General features: G+C 40.0%; 2 protein-coding genes and 1 long non-coding RNA gene across 10 annotated transcripts; 1 reads left to right on the forward strand and 2 right to left on the reverse strand.

The window, feature by feature from the left end:
- Positions 1-158: 158 nt before the first annotated feature.
- Positions 159-14,485, reverse strand: UBA3 (ubiquitin like modifier activating enzyme 3). 7 transcript variants are annotated; one of them, XM_090148415.1, is made up of 18 exons: positions 14,388-14,485; positions 13,569-13,610; positions 10,846-10,966; positions 9,799-9,879; positions 7,625-7,707; positions 7,059-7,139; positions 6,381-6,424; positions 6,012-6,076; positions 5,067-5,222; positions 4,853-4,955; positions 4,247-4,360; positions 3,138-3,191; positions 2,648-2,684; positions 2,486-2,567; positions 1,678-1,778; positions 1,498-1,561; positions 1,356-1,410; positions 159-937 (listed from the first exon to the last, which is right to left on the reverse strand). In XM_090148415.1, exons 3-18 carry the CDS (start codon positions 10,963-10,965, stop codon positions 849-851), a joined length of 1,329 nt encoding a protein of 442 aa, XP_090004541.1. In that variant the 5' UTR covers position 10,966; positions 13,569-13,610; positions 14,388-14,485; the 3' UTR covers positions 159-848. The 7 variants fall into 7 exon arrangements, with proteins under 7 accessions (XP_090004541.1, XP_031461871.1, XP_031461886.1 ...); XM_031606011.2 differs by lacking the exon at positions 14,388-14,485 and adding an exon at positions 13,748-13,870; XM_031606026.2 differs by lacking the exon at positions 14,388-14,485 and adding an exon at positions 13,737-13,804.
- Positions 14,486-14,592: 107 nt separating this feature from the next.
- Positions 14,593-24,099, forward strand: ARL6IP5 (ARF like GTPase 6 interacting protein 5). Its single transcript, XM_031606037.2, has 3 exons — positions 14,593-14,768; positions 21,865-22,082; positions 22,356-24,099. The coding sequence occupies exons 1-3, from the start codon at positions 14,593-14,595 to the stop codon at positions 22,526-22,528; spliced, it is 567 nt and encodes a 188-aa protein (XP_031461897.1). The 3' UTR covers positions 22,529-24,099.
- LOC149916461 (uncharacterized) lies at positions 15,131-22,378 on the reverse strand. 2 transcript variants are annotated; one of them, XR_016470147.1, is made up of 4 exons: positions 22,268-22,378; positions 20,700-20,835; positions 18,360-18,465; positions 15,131-18,253 (listed from the first exon to the last, which is right to left on the reverse strand). It is a non-coding gene; the product is annotated as an uncharacterized LOC149916461 (long non-coding RNA). The 2 variants fall into 2 exon arrangements; XR_016470146.1 differs by having other exon boundaries at positions 15,131-18,465.
- Positions 24,100-24,879: the final 780 nt, after the last annotated feature.

Raw genomic sequence — 24,879 nt, forward strand, 5'->3', positions numbered from 1 at the left:
AGAGTTTTATAAAGCTCAGTACCTGAACTGACTGCTCCCACAGCCTACAGCTCCTTTTAACATTCCTCAACACTGAACAACTGTGAAATAAGCAGACAAAAGATGCAGTTTTTCTAACTGTGGCTATACACGCTATTAAATTAAGTCACAAACCACAGTACCTTTATGGGTTTTTATTAATAAATATGTTAACAGCACTGATGATACTTGAACATAATTCTGCAGTACTGCATGCAGCAGCTGATGGGTGATGCAAACAGACATGTCCCTAAATTCACGTAGTTTTCATTGCACCCTTCTATGTTTACTTGCAAACAAAGTAATCTCTTCAATACTTCACACATTTCATACAATTGAGCAAATCTCAGTATTAAATAAAATTGATCATTTTAGTTCTACTGCCCTCTCTTGGATTAACAGTGGCAGCAAGCATTCAGGAGTGCTGTGATTTGAATCCAGGCGCAGCGGTTCTTTCTTAAAGGTCTCACTCTGCATATACATGTATGCATACATGTTAAAAATTAAAAAGACAAGAAGACTTTTGGCCACTCTACAATTTCCATGTGTCTGAAAGCATATCAGCATTAACATTTTGACACAAAAACTTGGGAAAAAGTGTATTCCTATACATCCGAGTTCTGTACATTAATAAGTATTTATACAAATATAATCCACCAAATATTGGCTTCTACTTAAAATTCTGAAATATGGTGATTCATTTGTATAACCTAACCTTCAGCAGTGCCAGTACTAACATGAACTTTTCAGGTTAATTTAAGATCCACAGAGTACATTTGTTTGTGGGTACAGATTTCCCTCACTGTATAACCAGTTTACTTATGTATAAATTAAGTGGTAAAGTGAAGTTTGAACAGCATCGTCTGTGGCGTAGTAACATCAGCAACTGCAAGTTCCTGGCCATCCACAAGTCCCAGCTCTAAAACAGAAAGAGAAGTTTAAATATAGCAAATCCACATTTCAAAATATTTATATATGAATGTCCTTCACACAAACCATACATATGATGAAATAAAGCTGCAAATTAATCATTAGCTAAACCAATATTCATCTAATTCAGCTGGGAAACTAACAGAACTTATCAAAACTATACAAACAACTACTAAAGCACCTTTAGACTACATCAGTTATCAGCTTGCTTTGTTACAGTTTTTTTAATACCTGTTGACAGGTGCCACCTGGTGAAGCAATTGAAAGTTCACCTCAGAACAGTCTTTTTAGAGCAAGCTGCACTTGATAATGAAGCAACACATGCCATACAGAGGTGCGAAACTAAATGACTATCTTTCTATTTAGAAGTGTATCTTGGAAACCTACATGTGACAACTGTATGTTACCTTTTAGTGTTTTGGAAAGATTTGGCCTTGTTCGTTCCTCAATTGAAGCTACTGTCTGAAAAAAGACAAAATATTTCATGTCAAATTCAGCCAAGTAAATTTAAATAAAATTATGTAACAAAACTAAGCAAGTTCTGTTTACCTGTAAATAAAGTGTTTTATTTCCCCCATACATGGTTGCTGTGATCGCAGGAGATTTCATTTGCCTATATAAAAAACATTAAAAAACAAACAAACAAAAGAAAACAACAGATACAGACAAAAAAATATAAGTAAAGTTTAACTAACATTATTAAATAAGTCAGAATAGTTGCATACTTACAATGAAGCATTATTTGTCAAATAATCCAAGATCTCCTGCAATTTAGCTGATGGAGAAATCTCAATGTTCTGGGGAAGCTGGCTGCAAGCTGGACAGTTCTCCTACAACAAAGCACCACAGGAGCACAGGTTTTGTCTTTCAAAGCAACTGCTTTCATAACTTTTTGAGAGAAGATTTGCTTCTGAGTGTTCTTAAGATTGTATTTTATTCCATAAGCTGCGCTTTGCATATAACAGGTGAAATCCTCAGGATTCGCTTTCAAAAAAGTCAAGGACTGTTTTCCTCCACAGGTCACATCACAAACCTTTCAGATACCAGTGTAGTACAGCACTAACCACAGAGTAGCTGTCTGAAGAATGTCCCCATACCAGAAACTACTTTTCGAAATATTAGGAAACTTTGGCTAAGCAGGCAAAAATTAAATATGTCATTACATATACTATGTAACAGTTTTTGGTAAGTCGATGAGCAGAAGAAAATCTTCTGTTATTAGGGCATCAAACAGGTATCTGTTGATCTGGAGATTAACACTCCAACTTCCTTATGCTACATGGACAAAACACCACCCCAAAAACATACAAGGTTTAGAACAATAAAAAATTTCACATCCTACATGCTGAAAACAATATCCTAGAAAAGAACTAGAATAATAACATTATAATATCTGCTTTTAAAACTTTTGAAATACTTGGGTATAGTGCCAGGGGCAAGAGAAGTTCAATAGTGAGTGAGTTTCAAACAGAAACAAACTGCAATAAGTTCAATAAAAATCAAAGAAATAACCCTGCAAGCCTTTAATGGCACTGACCTTTCTTTCAGCTTCAAATGTGTACGTGTATAATCCATCCACGTCATTGAACACCAAGTAATTGTTGAGAGGAATGTATGCACTGCAATGACAAATACATTTAATGTTAATACAGGTCCTTACATTGGAAGTCATGTATGTAATTAGTAAGAAATGAAATACCTTGTGGCTATTTTAAAAACTTCAGTGGCACAAACAGCTGAAATCAGAAAAAACAATTTGTTTGTTTTCTACATCCATCTTAGAACACGCAGACATTAGTGCACAAACTTGTAACAAAGAAGTGACCAAAAAAAAAAACTTCAGAAAGGGAAAAAACAAGCACCTAAAGGTAGCTCCATGTATTACCACCATAGAATTGGCACTAATCTGAGATTATGTTAAACATATATATTGTATTTCCAATTTTTATTTTTCTCCTGTCTGAAATGCTCTCGCTCACTCCCTGTCATACATGAGTTTAAAATTCATACACAATAATTCAGTTTCTCCAAGTGGGAAACAACAATAAGACTATAAGTTACATCCATTTGAAAACTATAGTTATCCTCCCCAGGTTTCCTATTCCAAACTTCCACCTTACAAAAAATAAAAAGTTGATAAAGGACAGGTGAAATGAGTAAGAAATGACATTCTGATTCTTTCAGCCTACCTGCAATTACTGCATTTGTAGAAGCTACCGCTGGAATAATTCGTTTTACAACCCCTGTAAAAACAAAACATATATAGCTTTGTCTTTTTCCAGAACTATACAGAAAGATTATTTTTAGCTAGAATAATTAGGTACTTTAAGCACTTTCCAGGAATTTCTATACCGATAAAGTATAATGGCAGGCTGCTCAAGTACTCTGGCATATTATTTATTTTAGTGAATAAACTCTAAATACAAGTATGCTGTATTTATCTAGCACCAGAAATTAATGTAAAACTCAGTTCTATTGCTGGTTAACCGGAAAAATGCAAGAAGGACAAAAACTTGTATTTGATATTCCCTGTGCAGGAACAAGCTTGCCAAGCTATATCTATACTTTCATCCAATTCTGAGTCAGTCCATCCAGTCAAACAGCACAGTATGTGGACCATTATCAAGCAAGCTTTCCTATATATACAGGTTTGTACTGAAAAAGAAAGAGGTTCCTTTTTCATTTTTCAGGCCTTCCAAAAAAGACAGCAAATTCCTAAGAAGTCTGGCTTGCTGCTGTTGACTTACTGTATTTCCTTCATACCCAAGAAAATATCCATAAAAACTTGAAGCTTCAGCTCCTTTCTGCTGTGTATCTGAAAATGAAGCTATTTTCAAATGCTTCAAAACTGTACAGCCATTTGCACATATATAACTATATCTCAGAAGTGGAGTTCACATTTATCTATGCCAAAAACCTACCTGCTACAGTCTTACGCAGCATAAACTGGCATAAACTGCTGCTGATGCTAAAAGAGCCAAATCACATTCTTTTGCTCCTACTTTTTGATCCAGCAAACGTGGTAACAGTTGTTCCAGGTTAAAAATAAAATGGCAAAAAGAATGTTCAGTTTTGTCCCAGATGAAGTTCCTATGATTCATCACAAATATCTAAACATCTGATTCATCATAAAATATTTGTGCTGGCACAGGAGATGAGTTGCTTGTTTCTGTTTTAAGATGTTAAGTGGAAAAGAGCACTATTTCTTTCCCAGCAGAGCTGCCAGCTTAGCTTCAATTAATGCAAAGAATGCCAATCCAGGATAACTGCATTAATTAGCAAAGTGTCATACCCTTACCTTGGGTGAGTCTGTATGTAACACCTTTAATATTAAATTGTGATGCCCTTTCCAAAGACTTCTGGTAAATCCACTGTATATGTTCAGGATCATCTCCATCCAAAGCAACACCTTCTGCAGCAATTTACAGACAAGTTACGGTTATAAGACCTCTTCAGAAATACAGCATTATTTTTTGTCTAAAAACATCCTTTGTTTTAATTTGTGTAAAAAATAGTAATTCATTTAAATACAAAAGCTTGACACTTTGACACTTCAAATAATCAGAACATAATTTCTACAAACATACTATGTTGTAACACATTATATGTACAATCTGTCTTAATTTCACAGGTTTATAGAGAGGTTATGTGCTACGTTCTGAGTCAGGAAAGATATTGTACAGTAGGAGAAACAGATACCTATCAATACCTATGAACAAATAATGGACTGGAGAGTGAGTCTGAGAAGAGAAAGATTTATTACCAGCTCAGAGAAGGCCCATTTTCCAAGGTACAGTGGATCATATTGGTTAAAAGGTCAGGTTGTAGGTGTGTACACCGAACTCAAAACAAAACTGTTGAAATTAGAAACATTACCTTAGTGTCAATGCAACATAATAATTACCTCCAAAAGGTTGCTCCTTTGGCCACTGCAATATCCTGACATACTCAATACAATGCTCTGGTAGTCTGGGCATAGATGCAATAGTACACATGGGAAAATTGACCTGAGTGGTAGAAAAAAAGGATTTAATTTATTATGTACAGTAGTTAGAAAAGAAACAATCAAACCAGAAAATGGAATACATATAAAAAAAGAAAACATTCGTGCTAATTACCTGTGGTGGATAAAGTTCAAGTGTGCATTCAACACACGCTGTCATACCAGGAATAATCACACGAGCATTTCCTTTGAAACCTTCTGTCCCTCCATCTATTAAGGGTATGATGGAACTTGGATCCAGTACACCATCTTCATAACGTAAAAATGACATCTAACGAACAAAAGTGGACTTTGCTGTGCTTTTGTTTGTTTGATTTTACAACTTGCAGGAAAAAATCGGTAACAATTTTATTCTTAATGGTATGAAATAAGACTGAAGACTTAGTATATGGGCTATTTTAAGTCCATAAAACACTGCTTATTTGTTGGTGCACAGGACTTTTATCTACCATCTTTACCCAAATCTACACACACACAGCAACTGCTATTATATATATAGTAAACCAGAAGAATTGGTTGGCTGGTTGGTTTGAAGGATGTGTTTTCTTTTTTTTTTTTTAATTCTTGTTAGGTTTAATATTGGTAAAAGAGACTCCTTTTTAAACAGATTTGCAGTGATGAACCTACTCATTTTAATGCCCAGCATTCTATGTTGTAGCAGCAGGGCAACAAAAGACAACTTTTACAAGTTGGAGAAATACAAGTACAGAGCTAACGAAAACCAAAAAATCACAATGGTAGCATCCAGAGAGGCTGTGGAACTTCCATACTTTTTGATTTTCAAAACTCAACTGAACAGTGTCCCAGTTAGGTACCTTAATTTTGAAACAACCCCTTCAAGGCACTGCACAAATGTTGACTAACACTCCTCAAGAAAAAGACAGGTGGGAGCATGGACTTTATCCTTTTCACAACAACAGTAAGGTAGAAGATGATACACACAGCTGTGAGTTTGAACAGCCCTCATTTCATTTTAATGATATATTCTATGCAAAGCTCATCAATTTTAGTTGCATATACTCAAGCAATAACCAGGCTTTAAGAAAATGTAATACTTTACCAGCATGCCATTTATCCATCTTCTTGCAATTATAGAGTCCAGCCCACAAACAATAATATGAAACTCTAGGGGGGGAAAAAGTGACATTTAAAGTCTATACTAGTGCATACTTCTTAAGACAACCAACGTATTCTGTCTATAACTTTTCCAGAGAAACTGGCTGTAGTTTAACCACTTTTCCTAGGTCACCAAGAAGACAGATACATTTAAGTTTTATCTGTGTTACCTCTGTAACAGTCAGTCTACACTCAGTATACTGTAGAAGTCTAAAATAATTAGCAATCTAGCTGGCATGAAAACAGCGAAAAACAACTGCAGCATTCCCCTGAAGCACCAGTAGTGTTTGGCATGCAAACAAATGCCACTTACGTCGATAAAAGCTTTCATCCATGTCTTGAATCTTTTTAAAATATCTGAATGTAAGCAAAATGAAGGAATATATTTATAATGCATTTGATTTTACTGTTTTCTATTTGCTAATCTAAAGCCAAAGCATGATATAATCCATCACAATGATTTTATATGAGGCTCTTTTTTAAAACTAAGTGATCAGAATATTTAAAGTTCTTACAGCTGATGCTGTAGCAAGTGGTAAAACAAGTAAGGTACACAATATCACATTCACACACAGGAGAAAGCTCAGAAGAGAACATTATTCAAGAAGCTCAAAACATGTGTTCTTACAAACACATCAGTGCTGCTCTACGTTTATAACTGAACAAGTCTTACCACCACATACTCAAAACCCTCTGGTGAATAAACCTGTAATTCTAACATCCCAATGAAAATAAGGATATCTAATTTGAATAAAAAGACTCCATGGAAACATGCAAAACAGTTTCTTAAAGCTTAGGCTTGTTTCCCCTTGCATATTTACTGCATGTAAAAGCCACTCTGGGAAAGAATTCTCAACCATCAGCTGAATGAATCTGTTCTTTATTGTATAGAAAAAAAGGACTGCAGCAAAATATTTCAGATACTCTCACCACCTACAGAGTTTTCTAGGCTTTTTGAAGTCTCTGGGGCTACTTCACTCTAAAAGGATACGCTACAACAGCACAGTTGGGGATGCGACTGTTCAGGAATTCTGCTGCAACTTCTGCTTTCGGTCGCCCAACATCTTTCGGTCTGGAAAAAAAAGGAATTACAAATGGATTAATTTGTAACGTTCAGTCTTCTGAGAGTTTATTTACGAATACTGAATTAAGTGATTAATTATTACTATAGGACAACATTGATATGGATAATATTAAGACATTCCCGTAAAGCATTAGATGTGAGAGCCCCAGAGTTATCAAAGTCTACCCCTGAAACAACTGTTATCAGCACACCCACGCAAAAAATCTGACTAAAAAAAAGGTACCAGAAAAAGTACAATCTCTATTTGCATGCATTATACTTTGGTGTCTCTATTTTCATCAGTCACGGATCTCAGAAAAAAAGAAAAAAAAAAAGAAGAAATCACACCTAACATTTAGTTAACCACAAGTACTATTTTACTATCGTGATGTGGAAGTTTAGAAACCTTTAATGACATTTTGTCCATCAAGATAGCAATTGTATTCATATGTGTTGTTTAGATACAAAGAACTAATCATGAAAATAACACTTACCGAAACAGAAACTGTCGGTTAAGGTTAGACACATCTATGGTATCCATATCTATAACATGGATCTGCCTAAAACCGGACAGCGCCTGTGAAAAGAGATAGGCAACCTCACTTAGTGGGCAATGAAAAGCTTACAGTGCTGCAAGATTCATTCTGAATGCCAAAAAGGCAACCTTTGGAGGAACAAATGTAGGTGTTCTTTGTTCCCTGTGCAGATCAGCATGTCAGCGCTCTTTGTTAAAATGCTGGGTTGCTAATGCTGGTATTTGGACAGATGGAATTAGCAACAATTCACTTGTCAAAGCACTGGCTTTAGAGAAGAGAAATGCTTTGTGGTGTTCCAAAGTGACACAAAAAATGGAGTCCCATGCTCTACCTTTTTTTTTTCCTTTCCATAAAGACTCAATCTTGTCACACACAAAAACATTCAAACTTCTTATTTTATGCTTTTTCTACATTCCATGTGGAATAACTGCATCAAATGCTGCACTGTAAAACTGATTAAACAAATGAACAAGTGGACTAAAGATTTTCAGAACAGAAATTAACCTCTGGAAGAAAAGCAGTAAGAATTTCTGTATGTCATATTGGGTACCTTTAGTGCTGAACACTGATTCTGTTTCACAGATCAAAGTTCAGCTTTTGCCCAGTATTATCAAAGCAGATCAGAAGAGTGGGCCTGAGACATGAGGAACATACATGCTGGAGCCCTTAAGATATTTTTACTGGTGTGTCAAAGACACCGAATACATGTGAACATCATCTAGATTTACTTATGAGCATTTCTTTCTGAAAATTATAAAAAAAATCATGATAACTTAAAATCCCTTTGTAAGGTGGGGACTGAGCACACATGGCAGATTTATGAAAACGCTTAACACGAGTCTTTCCTCAAAATAAGTTAGCAACAGAGTGGATTTGTTATGCTCCAATAAGTCCACAATACAGCAGCTCTAGTCAGAAGTTAAATTCATCAGCACTACATTTTTGAAGAAAGAAAACTGCTGTGCAGCTTTCAGTCTCTTCAAGCAAAATCCTGCTTAACAAAGCAGTACCAGAACAATATTACTCACAAGTGATGGAACTCAAAACCCTAAGTTAACTGGTCTGGAATGACTTCACATGAAGTGAATGATTTATCAAGCACCTCAAGCTTGGAGGTAATGTGTAGTGTAGTGAAATAGCAGTAAATAAAAACCATACTAAAATTAATCAACTCCTAACTGTTGATATTAAAACTGTATTTTGTAATAATTTACTATATCAATCCACACATTTTCCATGTAAACTGTAAGGACAGAAGTTTTTACTGTTGAAGGAAGCATGTAAACTACAGTTATTATAGTGTTAGTCCAAACTAAGTGCTGGTAAGTGATATATTACAACAAATAAGAAAGGCTGTGAGAAAGACAAATAGAGCAATAGAAAAATTAAATTCATACATATTTATTGGGTAAATGTCAGACAGCACACTGTCCCATGGCTGCATTTTTAAACACTTAAAAATTGCTTCTCAGAGCACACAGAGAATCCATTATTAGCTAATGCTGCTGTCAAGAAAACTACAGTAACTCCGTAGCGTATTTTCTTTGGTCTCAGACCTATTCCTCCTTAGCCACTTCCATATAGGATAGCACATGTTGGTCTGATGGAATAAAGAAGCTTTTTACACAGACTAGATTCAGCAATATAGATGCAATCCTGAAAGTGTGAAGTCTCTGGAGATAAGCTCATGTTTACTGAGAGTCACTATTCAGGAGAACCAAATGGATTCCAACAACAAGGAGGAGATCACCACAGGCACTGTAAGACTGGCTCTCCTACTTTCACTTTTAAAGAGCGTGGGTCCAGCATTTCCAGCCTCTCTTTGCATTAATCCAAATGCATAAAAAACTAAGTTCAGCTTTGGCTGCTAATAATAAACTCTCTGTTTTCTTCTCTTAGTATAGTTCATTTCCCAGGGTCCCATAATTGGGGAAAATTCCCAACATTAGGCCACACCTAAGGCTGTAAATGAACATTTTCCTACACTTCATAAGCAGCAGCATGTTGCTCCTCAGGACAAGCTTTGAAAGAGTTATAAGTAAATAAGTACAACATCTTAACACTACCACCCTTCAAGCTCATTTCAAGGAATAACTGAGATTATAAAAAAAAGATGAAAACTGAGTAATTACCAAGTTTTTCAGGAGTTCACATCCTAATCCTCCTGCTCCAATAACTAGTACTTTACATGTGCTTAGCAGAAATTCAAGCGCCTGTGGGAAAATATAAAAGAAACAAACAAGAAATTAATACACTATATAGGAAAATGGATTTGTCCTTTGTTTCGTACACCTTATTATTGTGTCATCATAAATTTTCAGTGCCCAATAAGCTTAATATAAAACAAGTTAGATCAGTAAAACAGTTTAAGCTTGCAGGAGTAATTATACTTGGACTTTAATCACTTGTTGAGTTCATGTAATTCCTATATCTCTACTTAAAGGAAAGCAAGACTTTGTTTGGTATCAGTATTCACTTTGTATTAATTTGGCTGTGAAAAAAAAAAAAAAGCTCTATTTTATTATTACTCAGTTTAAGGATACGTTTCAGTTTATTGTTTTTCCTCCAAGAAGCTTTTTTACCTATAATACAAAATAAACACAGATAGAAAACACTGCTGGCCAAATAATTTTTTTTCTGTTAACTATTCTACTAAAGTCAAAGTAGCAAATAATGGAGTGGTACATTTAAAAGGTTAAACATATTCAACTGTAAGGTTTGAAAAAAAAGATACCAAAGCAAGGAAAGCAGAAGAAAATTAAGAGAGCCTAAATCTTGCTTTTCCTTATGGAATATCTTTCCCAATTCTGTAAGTACTCCTATTAAGTTTAATTTTTTCTTTAAGTACAATAAATTCTTTACCGTGCCTAATTATTTAAAAATCAAAAGACAAACACTGCTATTTTTCATGTGAAACTCCAAGATGGAGAATAATTATTATTGTGTACCATAAAATACATTTCTACACATGATGGCAAGCTTGCAGTTAACAGTTTACAATTTAGAAATAAAAGGATATAAAAAAGAATACAACACATTCTTCTAAAATAACAACACTCACCAACTGAAATACACAGTCTTCATGCAGGTTTACTGCTGATGGTCAACTAATGAAACCATTTACATTACTTTCCAACACACACTACAGTTTTTTTTTATTTAAAGTAAGTGTTTCTCACTTGAGTGCCTGGCTCGAAATCAGGATGTGTGAACGGTCCAGATCGCTCGAGGAACTTCTTTACATGGTTCCAGCGACCTTCCCAGTCTCCAGAGTCCCCATACCCACCATCAACAGCCATTCTGCACAGAACACAGTAAATTCAGCTGCAAAACCATAGAGAAATAGCCACACTTCTAAAACGTGCTTTTTTTTCTTGTATAGGTTAAAAGTAAATTACTGATCAGCCATGCAAACGTATCCACATATTTATGTTGATCATCTACGCATGTAAGTTATGTGCATGAACACCTGCAGGAGTGGGCTTCATCAGTGGACCCAGTAAGCAGTAATACAAACATGCAGAAGACAGAAACTGGCATTTCAATAAATCCCACTGATTTTGCTGTTACTAGTAAAAGTTGACCTGAAAAGAAAAAAAAGGCATCTACTCTTTTTGCTTTTATTTCCCTCACATTTTAAGAGAACACGTAAAAAAGAGGCTGCCCTTTAGATTTTGAGGGTCCTACTTCCTCAACAAAGTTGAGTTTTTGTTTTTTTTTATAGACTTTTCAAGAAAGTTCACAAAACAAACTTAGAATTATCACCGTGTAACTGCAATTGTGAGGCACTGAAAGAGCATCACTAATATGCCCCAACATTATCACATATGAACCTCTCTAGTAGCTTAAACAACTATGGAAAGGTATGAATTTTGAACAATCTTCACCTGCCATGAGTACCATGGTATTTATGACACCTTCATTTTTCCAGCTGTCTCCTGAGCCTGTTAATAGTTACTGACTTGAAAAATAAACTTGCAGTTCTCTTCTAAACTACAGAGGCAGAATTTTACATGAAGTACTCCCATTACCCTTTCTCCCCTTTTGCAGGTCACTTTTAATAGTACACAACTATAAAATTAAATTGTTAAGAGACTTACTGGAATAGCTCAAAATCAGCTACTTAAATAATTTCCTAATGTAAGATCACCTACAAGGAACAAGCCTTTCCTTAACACAGCACACCTCCCTTTTTAAGTATGAGCTCCACACATGAATACAAATGATTGTTTGCTCTATGTTAATAGAAAACTAAGCTGGTAATAAATGAGCTTTGAAAGGTTGGATCATCATTGATAAGAAGCATCATTGATAAGAAGCATCGTTTGCTTCCTCCTATGAAGAAATACGAAGAGAATTTACAGCAATAACTGTTGATCAATGTTTAGAATTTATTACTTCCTTGGGTCACATCTAGATAGCGAATCTCTCGATCCTCACAAAATTCAGAAGATGGACAAAACAGTATGATGGCTTTAACTTTTAGGTCATAGTTTTGCAAAAGGTTTTCAGTAATGGGAGAAAAACTTAACTGAAAAACAACAATAAACATATCAGATTCTGCCTGTATTTTGATTGCTGACTCTTTCCTGGTCGACTGTTAACCTAGCAGTTAAATACATTCTTTAAAAAGAGCTTAAGTTTATAGAGGATTTGCATCAAAGTAAGATTTTAGGAAGGCAGGAAGACAATAAAACTCTTCCTCCACTGAATTCCGGTCTCAGCTGTTTTAAACCAATTTTCAGGATCTGTATGAAACAACTTCTGCAAACATAATATGGGTGAATATAAACCATAGTAATTGCTTTTACGGATTTTATTTTGTTCTGGAAACAAGTACAGAAGTTAAGATTGGTGACTGATTCTTTAATCCTTCTTTACAGGCCATAAAAACAGCCACTAAGCAGCTATACTTCTCTGTTTAGATGTGAATTTTTCTTTTTAGTGCTAAGATGGCAAGACCTAGTCTCACTTTTGCAAATATGTTAGCTCAGTTTTTACAGAGTTGGACATTGTGGAGATCTGAAAAACACCAGCAACTCAACACGAGGTGTTATGTTTAGCTTCAGAGACAGGTTTATTCTTGTGTCGTTACAGCACAACCAAGCATTCACGTCATTAGACTTTAACAAAACTTGTGTGCGTTTCATTGCATTTCAGATTTTGTTCAGAACATCAGAGCACCACAGTCCTTTCAGGCCCACACTTTTCCCTGCCACCTTCGCACACCCAACGCTCCATGCTTGTGCAGGACGTGGCATGCACCCCACAGCCCACATGCCTCAGGGTTTCTGTGACCCTCACCCCAATACGGCTCTGGGAGCTTTGGGAAGAGAGCCACAAGGAGACGGAGGGGAACAGTCAAGGGATGGAAGCAGATGAGGTCAGAGATTTCTGCATGTTAGTTTTCAAGGCTGCGCAGAACGTAAAGCTTTAAGAAGCAGAAGCAGCTGCTCTGTAGACTGAAATATCCACTTTCAGCTAGTTTTGAGTCACCCCGCTCCTAGCCTAGCAGCCCTGCCGGGTCCCGGCCAGCAGCAGCTCTCCCACTCCAGCCACAAAGCTCTCAGCACACCAGCCTCCATCATGCCAAGCTTCAAGCCCGCAACCCGCCCCCCGCTGCGGGTGAGCCCCTCGGTCCTCTCCCCAGGAGATTCCTCTTCCCCAGTCCTCGCTGCTCAAGCGCCCTTCCACCTTCCCCTTGCTCCTTCTCACCCCCTCAATCTTCTTGCTCCCACAGCCCCTCTCTGCGGCCCTCACAGCAGAGCCGCCCGCTGGCCCAACCTCTCTGCGGGGCTGCGGCTCCCCTCACTGCCAGCCGCCCTTCGACAAGCGCTGCCTGCCCCTGCCGCTCTCCCTGTCCCTGCCCCTGCCCCGGGCCGGCCCGCAGCCCCGCACTAACCCATCCGCCAGCAGCTCCTCTAGCCTCCTTCTTTTCTTCTCCCTAAAAGAGAGAGAATAAAAGAAGGGTCAGTATCGCGCTACAGAGACCGGAGAGGAAGGAGAGGGGACCCCAGGGCCCACCCGTCCCCGGGAAGCGTGGGGAAGGGGCGGCCGAGCACGCACATACAGGGCACTTACGGTTCCTCACCATCCGCCATATTTTTTCCCTCTGCTTCCCACAATGCCCCGCGCGCCGCCGGGCTCCCGCCATGCGCGGCGCCATCATGGGCGGTGCGCCGCCACGGCGGGCGACCATGGCCGCCGTTGTGGAGGGGGGGGGGGGAGGGGTTGATGGGGGTCCTCGAGAGCGCGGTACAGCCTACGCTCAAAGCACTGTGGAGATGGAGCTCGCCTCCAGCAATCAGCTCTATCGTGCTATGAAGTATTCTCTGCTGTCGGGGTGCGCGCAGAAGCACGCTGCGCACGGTCTGTGCGCGCAGCTGGGAAGCCGCCGCGCAGCGCTCGCGCAGATCGCGGCTGTGGCCTCGGGCTCTGAGCGCACTTTGAGGAATGCAAATGCTTTGCAGATTGAGAAGCTGCCACAAACATCGCAGCCGCACCCGGCGTGCCGGGACACACCCGTGCCAGGCGTGTGCGTTCAAGCCACGAGAAACAAAGCGTAAAGGCACTGAAAATGTTTTAGTGTGAGCAGTTAGAATCATCGCAGCTGCTGTCCGGATTCGGGGTCCTCACCGCCAGCCCGGGCTGCAGACGCCCCGCCACCACCCGCGTGCCGCCCCGCTTTCAGGGCGCAGCAACCCGACTTCTCATCACGCACCAAACGCGCGACGTTTGCGCAGAACCAACAAACAGAACGGTACAGCCGGCCGGTGACGAAAGCACCGCGGCATCCCTACGCCGTGCCGGTTGCGCTGATTGCTGCGTGCCCGGCTCTCTTTTCCCATTTCCCCGCGGCCCGGAGCCGCCCCGGGGCGGTACCACGAAGCCGAGGCCTGCGCGGCGGCTGGGCGGGGGCAGCAGCCATGGAGGTGCAGGTGGCTCCGCTGCGCTCCTGGGAGGACTTCTTCCCCGGTTCCGATCGTTTCGCCCGGCCCGACTTCAAGGACATCTCGAAATGGAACAACAGGGTGGTCAACAACCTGCTCTACTACCAGACCAACTATCTGATGGTGGCCGCCGTCGTCGTCGCCATCGTGGGGTCAGTGAGCCGGAGGCGGTGGGGCTGCGGGGTGAGGGGCAGCGCGGTAGCGATGTGCCCAAACGTCCGGCCGCCCTTGCTGTGTGTTGGGTGGGGGCTGGCTTGCTTAGGACGTGCTTTTTAATTCCTGGTTGGCAAATCTGGGAGCTGCCTTTTGTTTCCCACGGGCTGCCCGAGCTGAAGGAGCCCGGCTCTTTTCGGGGTGCCCGGCAGAAAGCAGCGGTGGGTGCAGGATGTCGCTGGCTGCTCTGAGGCGATCACTGCTTCCTGCCTCAAGTCTGCCCGGCGTGGCTGTCGAGCTGAGATAAAACTTCACTCTGAATTCCAACGAATAAGGAGATAAATTCTGCTCTCTGTTACAGCTTTAAGCCTATGCCGAGGGGACAGAACAAGCCTTTCTTATTCCTGACCTAGCGCAGATTGAAAAGCCTTTAATATGAAATAAGCACAGCACCCATCCGTTTTTGTGAGACTGAGACCTTCACGTCTCGTGTCAGCTCTATCTTCCCTATTGAGAATTGGGAAATAAGCTAAACATTATTAGAATTAAAGCCTGTGCGCCTCTTCTTTAAGTACTGTTTTAAGATCTAGAAGCTCTTTGTCAGGAGTTGCAGCTGAGGCTGTGATGATTGAGCTTTTAAAATGGAAACTTGAAATACATTTCCTACGCTCCTCAGCAAATAATGTGCAAATGCTTAAATTGGAGGATTGTCTGGCCACTAGGCCAGATTGGTTTTGGCAGGATTTTATCTTATCATATATGTTGCAGAGGCTTACATTTTTCCTCCTATCCTTTTTTTTTTTTTTTTTTTTTTTTTTTTTTTTTTTTTTAATGAAGCAATCTGTAACTTTTTAGGGCTGCTGATGCTATTGACCCAGCATCTGAGTTAGTGGAGAACCTCTGGGCTCAGGGAGTTTTGTCCCGTGCTTTGTGAAAGGAAAGGCTGAGAACCCTGCTTTTCTCTTCTTTTTACTGCGTATCGGCTAAGGGTTTGGCATGGAAGATTTTCTTAATTTTGGTGGAGATCCATACACTGTACTCAACTCAGTAGCAGATCATTAGACTAGTAAAGAGACTTCTAGACTCTTACTCACTGTAGAGAGAATCTAATCTTCTGTCTTTATCTACCTTTATTTAGCAGTGCAATACCATAGCCAGTTCTAAATAAGAAGGTAAATTAAAGCAACCCTTGAAGGCAGGAGTACAGCTCGTCTGTCCCAAAAAGCTGGGGGGAAAAAAGTGAATAATTTTGTTATCCTCATCTGGAAAACTGGAATGGCAGCAGCTTTTACTCCTAAATTCCTTCCCCCTTTTATTCTCTGATCTCACATCAGATCAAGGATGGTGATACATTTCCATTTATTTCCCACCATTTTGCTGAGGTGGTGGTAGGGAGCAGAGCCACACAAGACAGAGATTAATACCAGAATTGTAATTCTAGTATCTTTGCATTAAACAATAACCTGCTATACTGAAAATTTACAGATGTGAAGAACCTGGAGTGAATTTGTTTTATTGCACATCTTAGAGCCTTTGATATGTGGCAAACTTGCTTCTTCCAACGTTGAAGTAGAAGAATGGGAGAAGAACTGTAGAGGAAACAGGATAGAACTTCAATAAAGAAAAGCTATCCATTTCTTTTTAATAAAAGATTTTTCTGTTGGCTGGACTGTAGCTTTGGGAGAAAGGCCAAGAAAGGCATCCCAATTAAATTTACATTGATGACTAAGATGCAATCTTGCACTTTACCCTCTAGTGGGCCTGGGTGATAAGTGATGAATCATGGCTTTTTAGGAACTCCAGGACTGTGTGTAGGCCTACAGGCAGGATTACTGAAACCGTTAGTGCAGTGGTCTCTGTGTTCAAAACTAAACTTTGCCCATGACCAACTCTACCTGTTCTTAAGCCATCTTAATTATGCATACAGGCATTCAATGCAGAGATGATATTTTGGCTGCTGTAATAGTATGGTAGCTGTGGTAAATGCTGGGCTGAGATGGAAACTGTGCTTGCGCTATCAAGAAATTTCTGGGCAGCAGTGCTTATTGCCATGGCATAATGTAGTGCTCTTGTCCAGAGCTGACCTCTTCAATGTATCACCATCTCCACATCTCTGTATGATATGGAATACCTTACTGTGAGCGCAGGATTCTTATAGCTGGGTCGTGGTTGGTCTCAATGATCTTTGAGGTCTTTTCCAACCTGAGTGATTCTATGACTGTGGGAAGCACTAAGTTTAAGAATATCTGCACAGCACTCCCAACAGCCCACAACCAATCAGTCTGCCTGGTAAGCAGTGTTTGCCTGTACTTCCTCCTAGTCTGATAAGGCTCCTCTGTCTTGCAGTTCAAACTAACTACTTAAACTGATGTTTCTTTTAGGCTTGTGGTGCCTCACATTTGCTAAAAAATAGTATGTGCAGAAGTGATAGTATGAAAAAGTGTAATGGGTTTCAGAGTGCTGCATCCTTTGGCACAGTGTCTTCTCCAGAGCCTGAAGTTCAATGTTGCTTTCGTTTTGCACTCTTCTCATTTAAACATCTACTGGCCATCTGCACAACCCCTGCAATGAACAAGTGTGTGGGTGTCTTTTCCTTTTGTTTTTCTTTTAATTCTTTATTTTCTTTCCTCCCCAGACCACTGCCTGAGCTGACTTCCTTGTAGTTAATTCCCTTAAGAGAACAAGGATTGCAGAGCAGCAAAATGCTCATTTGTAGTTTCTGTAATTCCTAATGAAATACTCAGAAGTGTACAACACACTGCTCCAAAACCTACTGCTGCAATGTAATGCTATGTAACTTCATGAAGTGGATAAAAACTTCATTTTAAGGACAAACACATAAAAAACTTCATAAAGATCCAGCAATTCTGCAGAAAGAACTCCAACTCCTGTCCTGAAAGCAGCCTAAGTGAGAAACAGTATGTAAAGGAGCCTTGCTAAACCTGTGGCTGCTGTGGTCTGTCACCTGGCTCTGTCCAGATTTGTTAGTGACAAATCAGAGGACAACATACCATTCATAGGCTTACATGCTAACTTCAGATGAGCTGTGTAACCTCACTCAAACCAGAAGTGTGGGGAGTGAAGAAGCAGAACTTGGTCTGTAATGTTGTTTCGATTAAAACAAAGGAGGAAGGAAGCAGGAAAGTGCTCTTGCCTGCCCACTGCTTCCAGTGTGTGCGGACTTCTGGGCTTGTGCTGCTGGAGGTTTTCTGCCTTGAGCAAAAGATGAGTCTTGTCTAGCTCTTTTTCCCTATGCTGTAGCTGTGAATTCTCCAAGTTAGTGGTTACCTCTGCTGCTGGGAGGCTGAATCCGGGAAACTAAAAAAATAAAAAATCTGTTTTTGCTGTCAGATGTAGCTACATAGTTACCAGTACTCCTCCCACACCAGTAAGTAGCCCCTCTGCTATCTTCTGGTACGGCTTGCAACTGATACAGTGTCCCAAAGCCTTGGTCGACACAGCACAGTGTTTGTGTCCCTGGAGCCTGCAGACAGAAAGAATGTTTCTTCTATTTATTCTTTTTTTTCACCCCTCTTTTTACTCTATATCAAAGCAATTACAGTAGCAGACGAGTAACTGCAGGTACTTACTGTTGTCCTGAGACACCAGTGGCACTAAATCCAGGTGACAGTTTTCCTTGCCAGTTTGTTCCTGCTGTTTTGAAGGCTGCAGCATCCTACCAGGGCTGCATCTTGTCTGCCAGAGGGAGCAATAAAGTAGAGCATCCTGTTAGGAGGCTCTGAGCTCAAGGTTGTTTGCACACCAAATGTTGCTCTGTCCTGCCATACTTTCTCCTTTCAGTGTAATGAGAGAGAGCAGTTTTTTTCCTTAGCTCCCAAAGAGTATTTCTTCCCTTAAGATATTTGAGCAGCCCAAAATCAAGTTACCACAACACTGCCATGCTAATAGTTCCATGCATTACATTTTTAAGTATTTGGGAGTCTTACAAATCCCTCCTAAAGAGAATTATTTTTAGAAAGTATCTTATAACATGCTTAATGGCTGCCCACTTACCTTGTCTCAGCAGCTTTGAAAGACTCCCAGCCTATTTGCCTGACCATGAATGTTTTATACTGTGTCTCGATCTGTATGTAAATGTGGCCAATATCAGTGCTGATGGTTCAACTGTAAGAGGATTGCTAGGGTTGCTATACAGCTCTCATTTTCCCCCAGATATGTGTTCTAAAAAAATATGCCTGTGTTTTTTTCCTTTTTAGTCTTTAGCTGTTATGCTAGTGAGAGAAGTGTGCCAGCAGATCTGAATGAAGCTGCATAATGGAGATCTGACCTCCTGAAAAAATGCCACTGCTGGAGAAGAGATATCTATATATAAATATCTAGGAGAATTCTAGGTAGTGCTGTGAATTTTGCTCTTTTGGCGATTCAAACAGTGGAGGGGAGCTTAACATGTGACACCCTATCCAGTACTGTAATCAACAATATTGAAGCCTGTGGACACATGGCTGATAATTTGAATACCAGTTTTTAGTGGCAACTGCTATCCCCCATCTGTTTTTGTGTGGCTCTGAATGACTTCATTTGATACTTATGTTCACTGTTTCCTTGTAAGCATTGGAATGCAGCCCACTTGAGAAAACATGTAATTCAATTAACTCTCCCCAAGAAAATGGGATCTTTTGAATTTTTTTTTTTTCTTCACATCCCTGACAGCAAGTCAGTAACACAGAACCCATGTAATACCAGGAAGAGCATAGAGCAGAAGAGTCTGCAGTCTTTTCCTTACAAACATAGGGGGATTGCTTTTCACCAGCAGTTTCTGAAGCTGTAACAAGAATGAGAGGAAGGATGGGGAAGACAAAGCGTTGAGAATATTTACCCGACACATGGAGCATGGAGCTCTGCCTGGCCCTTTGTTCCTTCCAGGATTATTTTTTCAGTACCTTTTTAGGAACAATCCAAGTAAGTCTGGCCATTTCTACTCCAAACTAGCAGCAATGCTGAGATGATTTCTGCTTTAAGAATCTCATATGTCCAGTTGTATGTATATAAACAGGACACTAGTGTAGTGCAGTCACGAGTCACCCTCCTTTAGCTACAATGGAATACAGATGAAGCTAATTTCTTTCCAGAGCAGTACTGTTCACTTTTTCCAGCCTGGAAACTTAGGATTGACGATTCAGAGCTAAATATAATCTGGCTGGCTGCAGGGAGTGACTCAGATGCAACAAGCAAGTCTGCCCTATCGCCATTTCCAAATAGCCATGCTGGCTCTTCAGCATGAGTAGCAGAAGCAGGTGGGGAACTAGTTTGGATTCTAATCTCTTTCTGTCCAGTTCTCCTGTCTCCTGTTGGCACAAATGACTTACAGAGTCTAGAGCCAGGCTCTGAAATCATTCTGGGGGTTCTTTGTTCTCTAGGGCAATGCTCTCTGGCACTGCAGGTACAGTGTTGACATGCCAGTCCAGGAAGAGATTTCTTTAGCTTGTGCCGGATATGAAGCACAGACCACAAACCATAGCATCCTCCTCAGCACTGGGGTAGAGTGGTGAGTCATTGCGCCCATGACTTTACAACAGTAAGTCTGACTACAAGGTCTATGGCAGAAAATCTTTACTGCTTTACAGGAATAGTGTTATGCTGCTGTCATTGTGGTAGCTGCTCAGAGCGCTCAGCTGCTGTGTAATTGGGGCTTTGCAAATACAAGCAAGTAAATCAGAATGCACAGGATATCACACAGCTTATTTCGGTAGAAGTAAAATATAGTTGAGCCTGGCTTTTGTACAAGTACAGAAACAAGCTAAGCAGAGTCATCAGTGAAAACTGAGGACAAAGCAACCTCTTAAATACTTGGGAGCAGGTGATGTTCTCATCCTGGTCCCAAAAAGGGACTTGCTGTTTATAGTCCAGAGCTGATCCACTTGGTGGCTTGGTTTGCTTGGTAACTCCAATAACAATAATAGAACACAAACCTCAGCAGTCGCCCCTTTGCCAGGCCTGGCTCTTCTTCCTGCAAGACCTTTACCCCACGTGTCCAGTTCCATCTGACTCTCAGACACATTTGCTTGGGACTGGGCTTCCGTGTGTCGTGCTGATGGTGGTAAGTTCCTGCAGGTTCATAAAATAACCTTAGACAGGTATAAACCGTGAAAAGGGATAATTCAGAGGTAAAGCACTATGCAGAACAGCAAAATATAAATACACTTAAAAGAAGAAATAATGGGCTGAAAGTCTAAGCTCTACCAGTTGTTTCAGTTCTGTATTCTCAGGAGTAATGCCTGCTGGGGAAAAATCTTCCTTTTCTGTCACCTACCCACACAATATAACTTCAGTTTAAGTTAAAGATACCTCAGAATCTAATGTTTGTTTGGCAGGGGAATTAGTGTAAGAGTTTGTATCAGTATTATGCTATTTTCTAAGATCTTCTGCAGTTTTTCTATAACTATAAGCAATTTAGGTAGCTGGGCATAATGACATTGCCTTCTTACCATAGCAAATTGCCAGTAAGTTGCTTCCACGTGCTTATTTTGACATAAACACCATATGCCAAATTTGGTAAGCATCGAAGGCATGAGCAATAACAGTAAAGTAACTTTCTATACTCAACATTTCCCATACGTTTTGCCCTTTGTAAATCCAGACAAGATGATAAAAGCTAGTTGACCTGAACATGTAGGCTGAGCCTGGTTTTGGTAATGTGCAGGGGGAAGATCGACCCCTTGGGTAACTGATCATTGGGCCTGTGAGCTGTTGCGATTTGTTGACTTGGAGTGTGATGTCAAGCAAAAGCATTGATAGCCTGGGTGGGAGGCAGTTTGGTGCTAAATGTGTCTATTAATGTGATGCAGAAATTCTCATTATCCTCAGCTGTGTTCAAGAAGAGAACATAAAGAAAAAGATTATCTAAATATGCTAATTCATGGCTAAAGGTTGCTTGTTCAGTTGCTTTGGGGTAAAAATCAGAAGTCAGTAAAGACTTTTGCAACAGCAATTGACTTCTTAATGACTTAGATAGCTATTTATCTACCTAGCAGTAAAGATACCAGCAAGCTGGATGTTTGCTGCATGGACACAATTCACAAAAGCTCTGAAACAAACTTCCTTGTCTCTTATTTTTTTTTCTTCTTTTTTCCCCAGATTTCTGAGTCCTCTGAATATGCTCATTGGTGGTACCGTGGTGGTCCTGGTGTTCCTGGGCTTTGTGTGGGTGTCACACAACAAGGATATACTTCGCAGGATGAAGAAGCAGTACCCAACCACGTTTGTGATAGTCATCATGCTGTCTAGCTACTTCTTGATCTCCTACTTGGGAGATGTCATGGTGTTCATGTTCGGAATCACTCTTCCTCTCCTCTGTAAGTATTTTTGCTATCTCTGAGGGCTGAACTGAGCTTTCTCAAATAAGTCACGAGAGACTAAATCAGCTAATGGCTGTACTCTCTATTTAAGTTCTCTCAAAGCAAAATCAAGACTGGGGGAAGGGAGCACGTAAAACATCACAAGTCATCTTGAGTATTATTATTATTAAATAGATACTTGCAGTTACTGAAGCAGTCATTCAGAGATCTTCTTCCAGGTGATGCATTCATTGGGCATTACTGATTAATAAACGTGTTTTTGTTGTGCAGTGATGTTTATCCATGCTTCTCTGAGGCTCCGGAGCATAAAGAACAAGCTGGAGAACAAAAAGGAAGAAATAGGTTTGAAGAAGACCCCAATGGGTATCATACTGGATGCTCTAGAACAGCAGGAAGATAGTATCAACAAACTGGCTGACTACATATCTAAAGTAAAGGAGTAAGCAACTGCAATGTGGTGTTTTTACCTGTTGCAAGAGTGTAATTGCTATTTACTATTGTTCAAGCTTGCTTTCAGTTTGTGTACAAAACAAGAAATGCACGTGTGGTACAGATTAATAATTGCAGGATACAGTATTCCAAGGAATTCAGGGCTCCTCTATGAATATTAAAAGAGTAACTTTTTTTGTTGTATAATTAAATGTTCTGGTGTTTACACAAATACCGACTTAAACATATTTGCTTGTCTCTTCTTCCTGGGGGGATAAAGGGAGAAGAGATGGAAACCTACAGAATGCAGTCTCTTAAATGTCTTGCAACAAATTTGTCTGTTAGTGAGAGTAACACTCCTTTCATCTCAGTTCTCCAAGATGGCAGTTTAGCCAGTTTGTTATGCTGTGTAGCACCCTCATGCTGGCAGTCTTCAAGGTGAGCTGGAATGTATTGAAAGTATGTATCTCTTGCATCCTCTAAACCCCTAACTCCAGTGGTCTTGTATTGAGACCACATTGCTAGCCTAACTGGCAAGTGGTAAAACTGTGCAATACCTGTAACCAATATGGGTTCTGTCCTCACCTCACATTCCTCCTTTGGTAGCTGGGGAACAGTCTAAATAGATCTAAGCATGAAGAGTATATATGGCACCGTGCCTCTCAGTTCCAATGAAACATACCTTTGTGCTCCCTGAAATCTTCATTCTGTTGATCTCTAGAAGTTGCTCTTCTCTGCAAGAGAGGCAGAACTTCCTCATGTAACTAAACCCAAACATGGGAGGAAAAAAGTTTTTGGATAAGCTAGATGAGTTACATTTCTACCCTATTGATGTTTTTAAACACTGCTACTTTAGGACTTACCTTGTTCTGCTTTATTCTGTATCAGCTGTTTTGTAGATGAAGGTGTATGTGTGTTTTCATGTGTGCTTTGTTTGGGTTTTTTCCTTAAGCAGAATGCAAACATAGAAGTAAAATTTGCACTTCACTGACTTTAGTGCTGACAGTCTTCAAAAGAATAAACTGGGTTTCAGGTTTATGAGTAAAAGCAATAAATGTCAAGATACAGTTATTGAATACCCATTCCAAATTCATACGGACACTTGCCTGTAACAACTCCTGACAGTGATGTGTGGGATTCTTTTATATATATTTTAACTTAATTACCAGCTCTGATGGAATTGTCTTGCTAATAGCAGCTTGCAGAATATAATGGGAAAAAACGTTGTCCAGGTGACACTCCATTAAAATATTCTTGCATTTCTCTTTTTCTAACAAAGTAATTAGTATAACAATAAAGCAAACATCCTTACGGTTGAAGCTTTTATGTAACTTACCATGCTGTTTTCATAGTGAGCTGTGTAGAAATCTGAACACGTCATTCCATTTAAGTGTTAAAGTGATCAGTATTTATTGAAAATAATTCCAGCTGGAGAGTCAATGGCCTGTTCCTCACATGTAGCGCATGGTCTTTGTTTCTGAAAACTGTTTCCACACTTAAAAGTAGTAGCCTATGACTTCATCATTACTGTAGAATTTTAAAAAACTGCACAGTTATGAAGAAAAATAAACTCTAATGGTGATTACTGAGTGTATTTCTTTCAGGTTGGGAAATGTGACTCTAACCTCAGCTTGTGGATGTCTTCACAGCTGGTGACCTCAGTGAGGTGGTGGTGGGACAGCTGTGGTCACCCTACCACTCATGCCATGAGACAGTGCTTGTGATGAATTCTGGTTTTGATTGCTGTCTCTATTCATGCTGCTGAGTCATGAGAGAGCTGTTTGTGAGCTGCAGGAATGGTGCAGCCTCACTCTTGCATCCTTACAAAAGCCTGTCTGCAGAAGTGCAACATGTAAGCATTTGTTCACGTTGTTTCAGTCTCTTATGTAACTGCTTAACTGCGATTTTACATTTCTTCTAATTACCTGGGAGGGATTTCTGCCTGCTTCTAAGGTTACTGGGAGCCATGCCCTGGGCAGCACTAGGATTTAGCTGCCAGAGTACCATTGCAAACAGTCGTAGGCAGCAAGGAGAGACTGACCTGCAGGAAGGGCTGCCACGAGCTGCAAAGTAGGCGTACTGAGCGAGTGGATCAGCCACAGGAAGGCAGAGGAGGTGAATGTTAGCAAAGGGGAAGGCTTGGCTGGGAGGAGAGGAGTGGATCAAGGGTGATTTTACAGGAATAATCTTTATAGCTTCCAGCAACTCAGGGGAAAAAAGAAAGAAAAAAAAAGAGAAAAAGCTGATCTCATATGGCTGTATTCCACAGGAAAATGACTTGTAGCTGCTGTAGAAAAGTCTTGCAGCAAAACCATCTGATGCGATTAAAAAAGGGGAGGAGAAAAAAATGTCACAACAGTATTAA

Source organism: Phasianus colchicus, chromosome 11 (genome assembly GCF_987193195.1).
Source record: "Phasianus colchicus chromosome 11, bPhaCol1.hap1.1, whole genome shotgun sequence".
Taxonomy (NCBI): Eukaryota; Metazoa; Chordata; class Aves; order Galliformes; family Phasianidae; genus Phasianus; species Phasianus colchicus.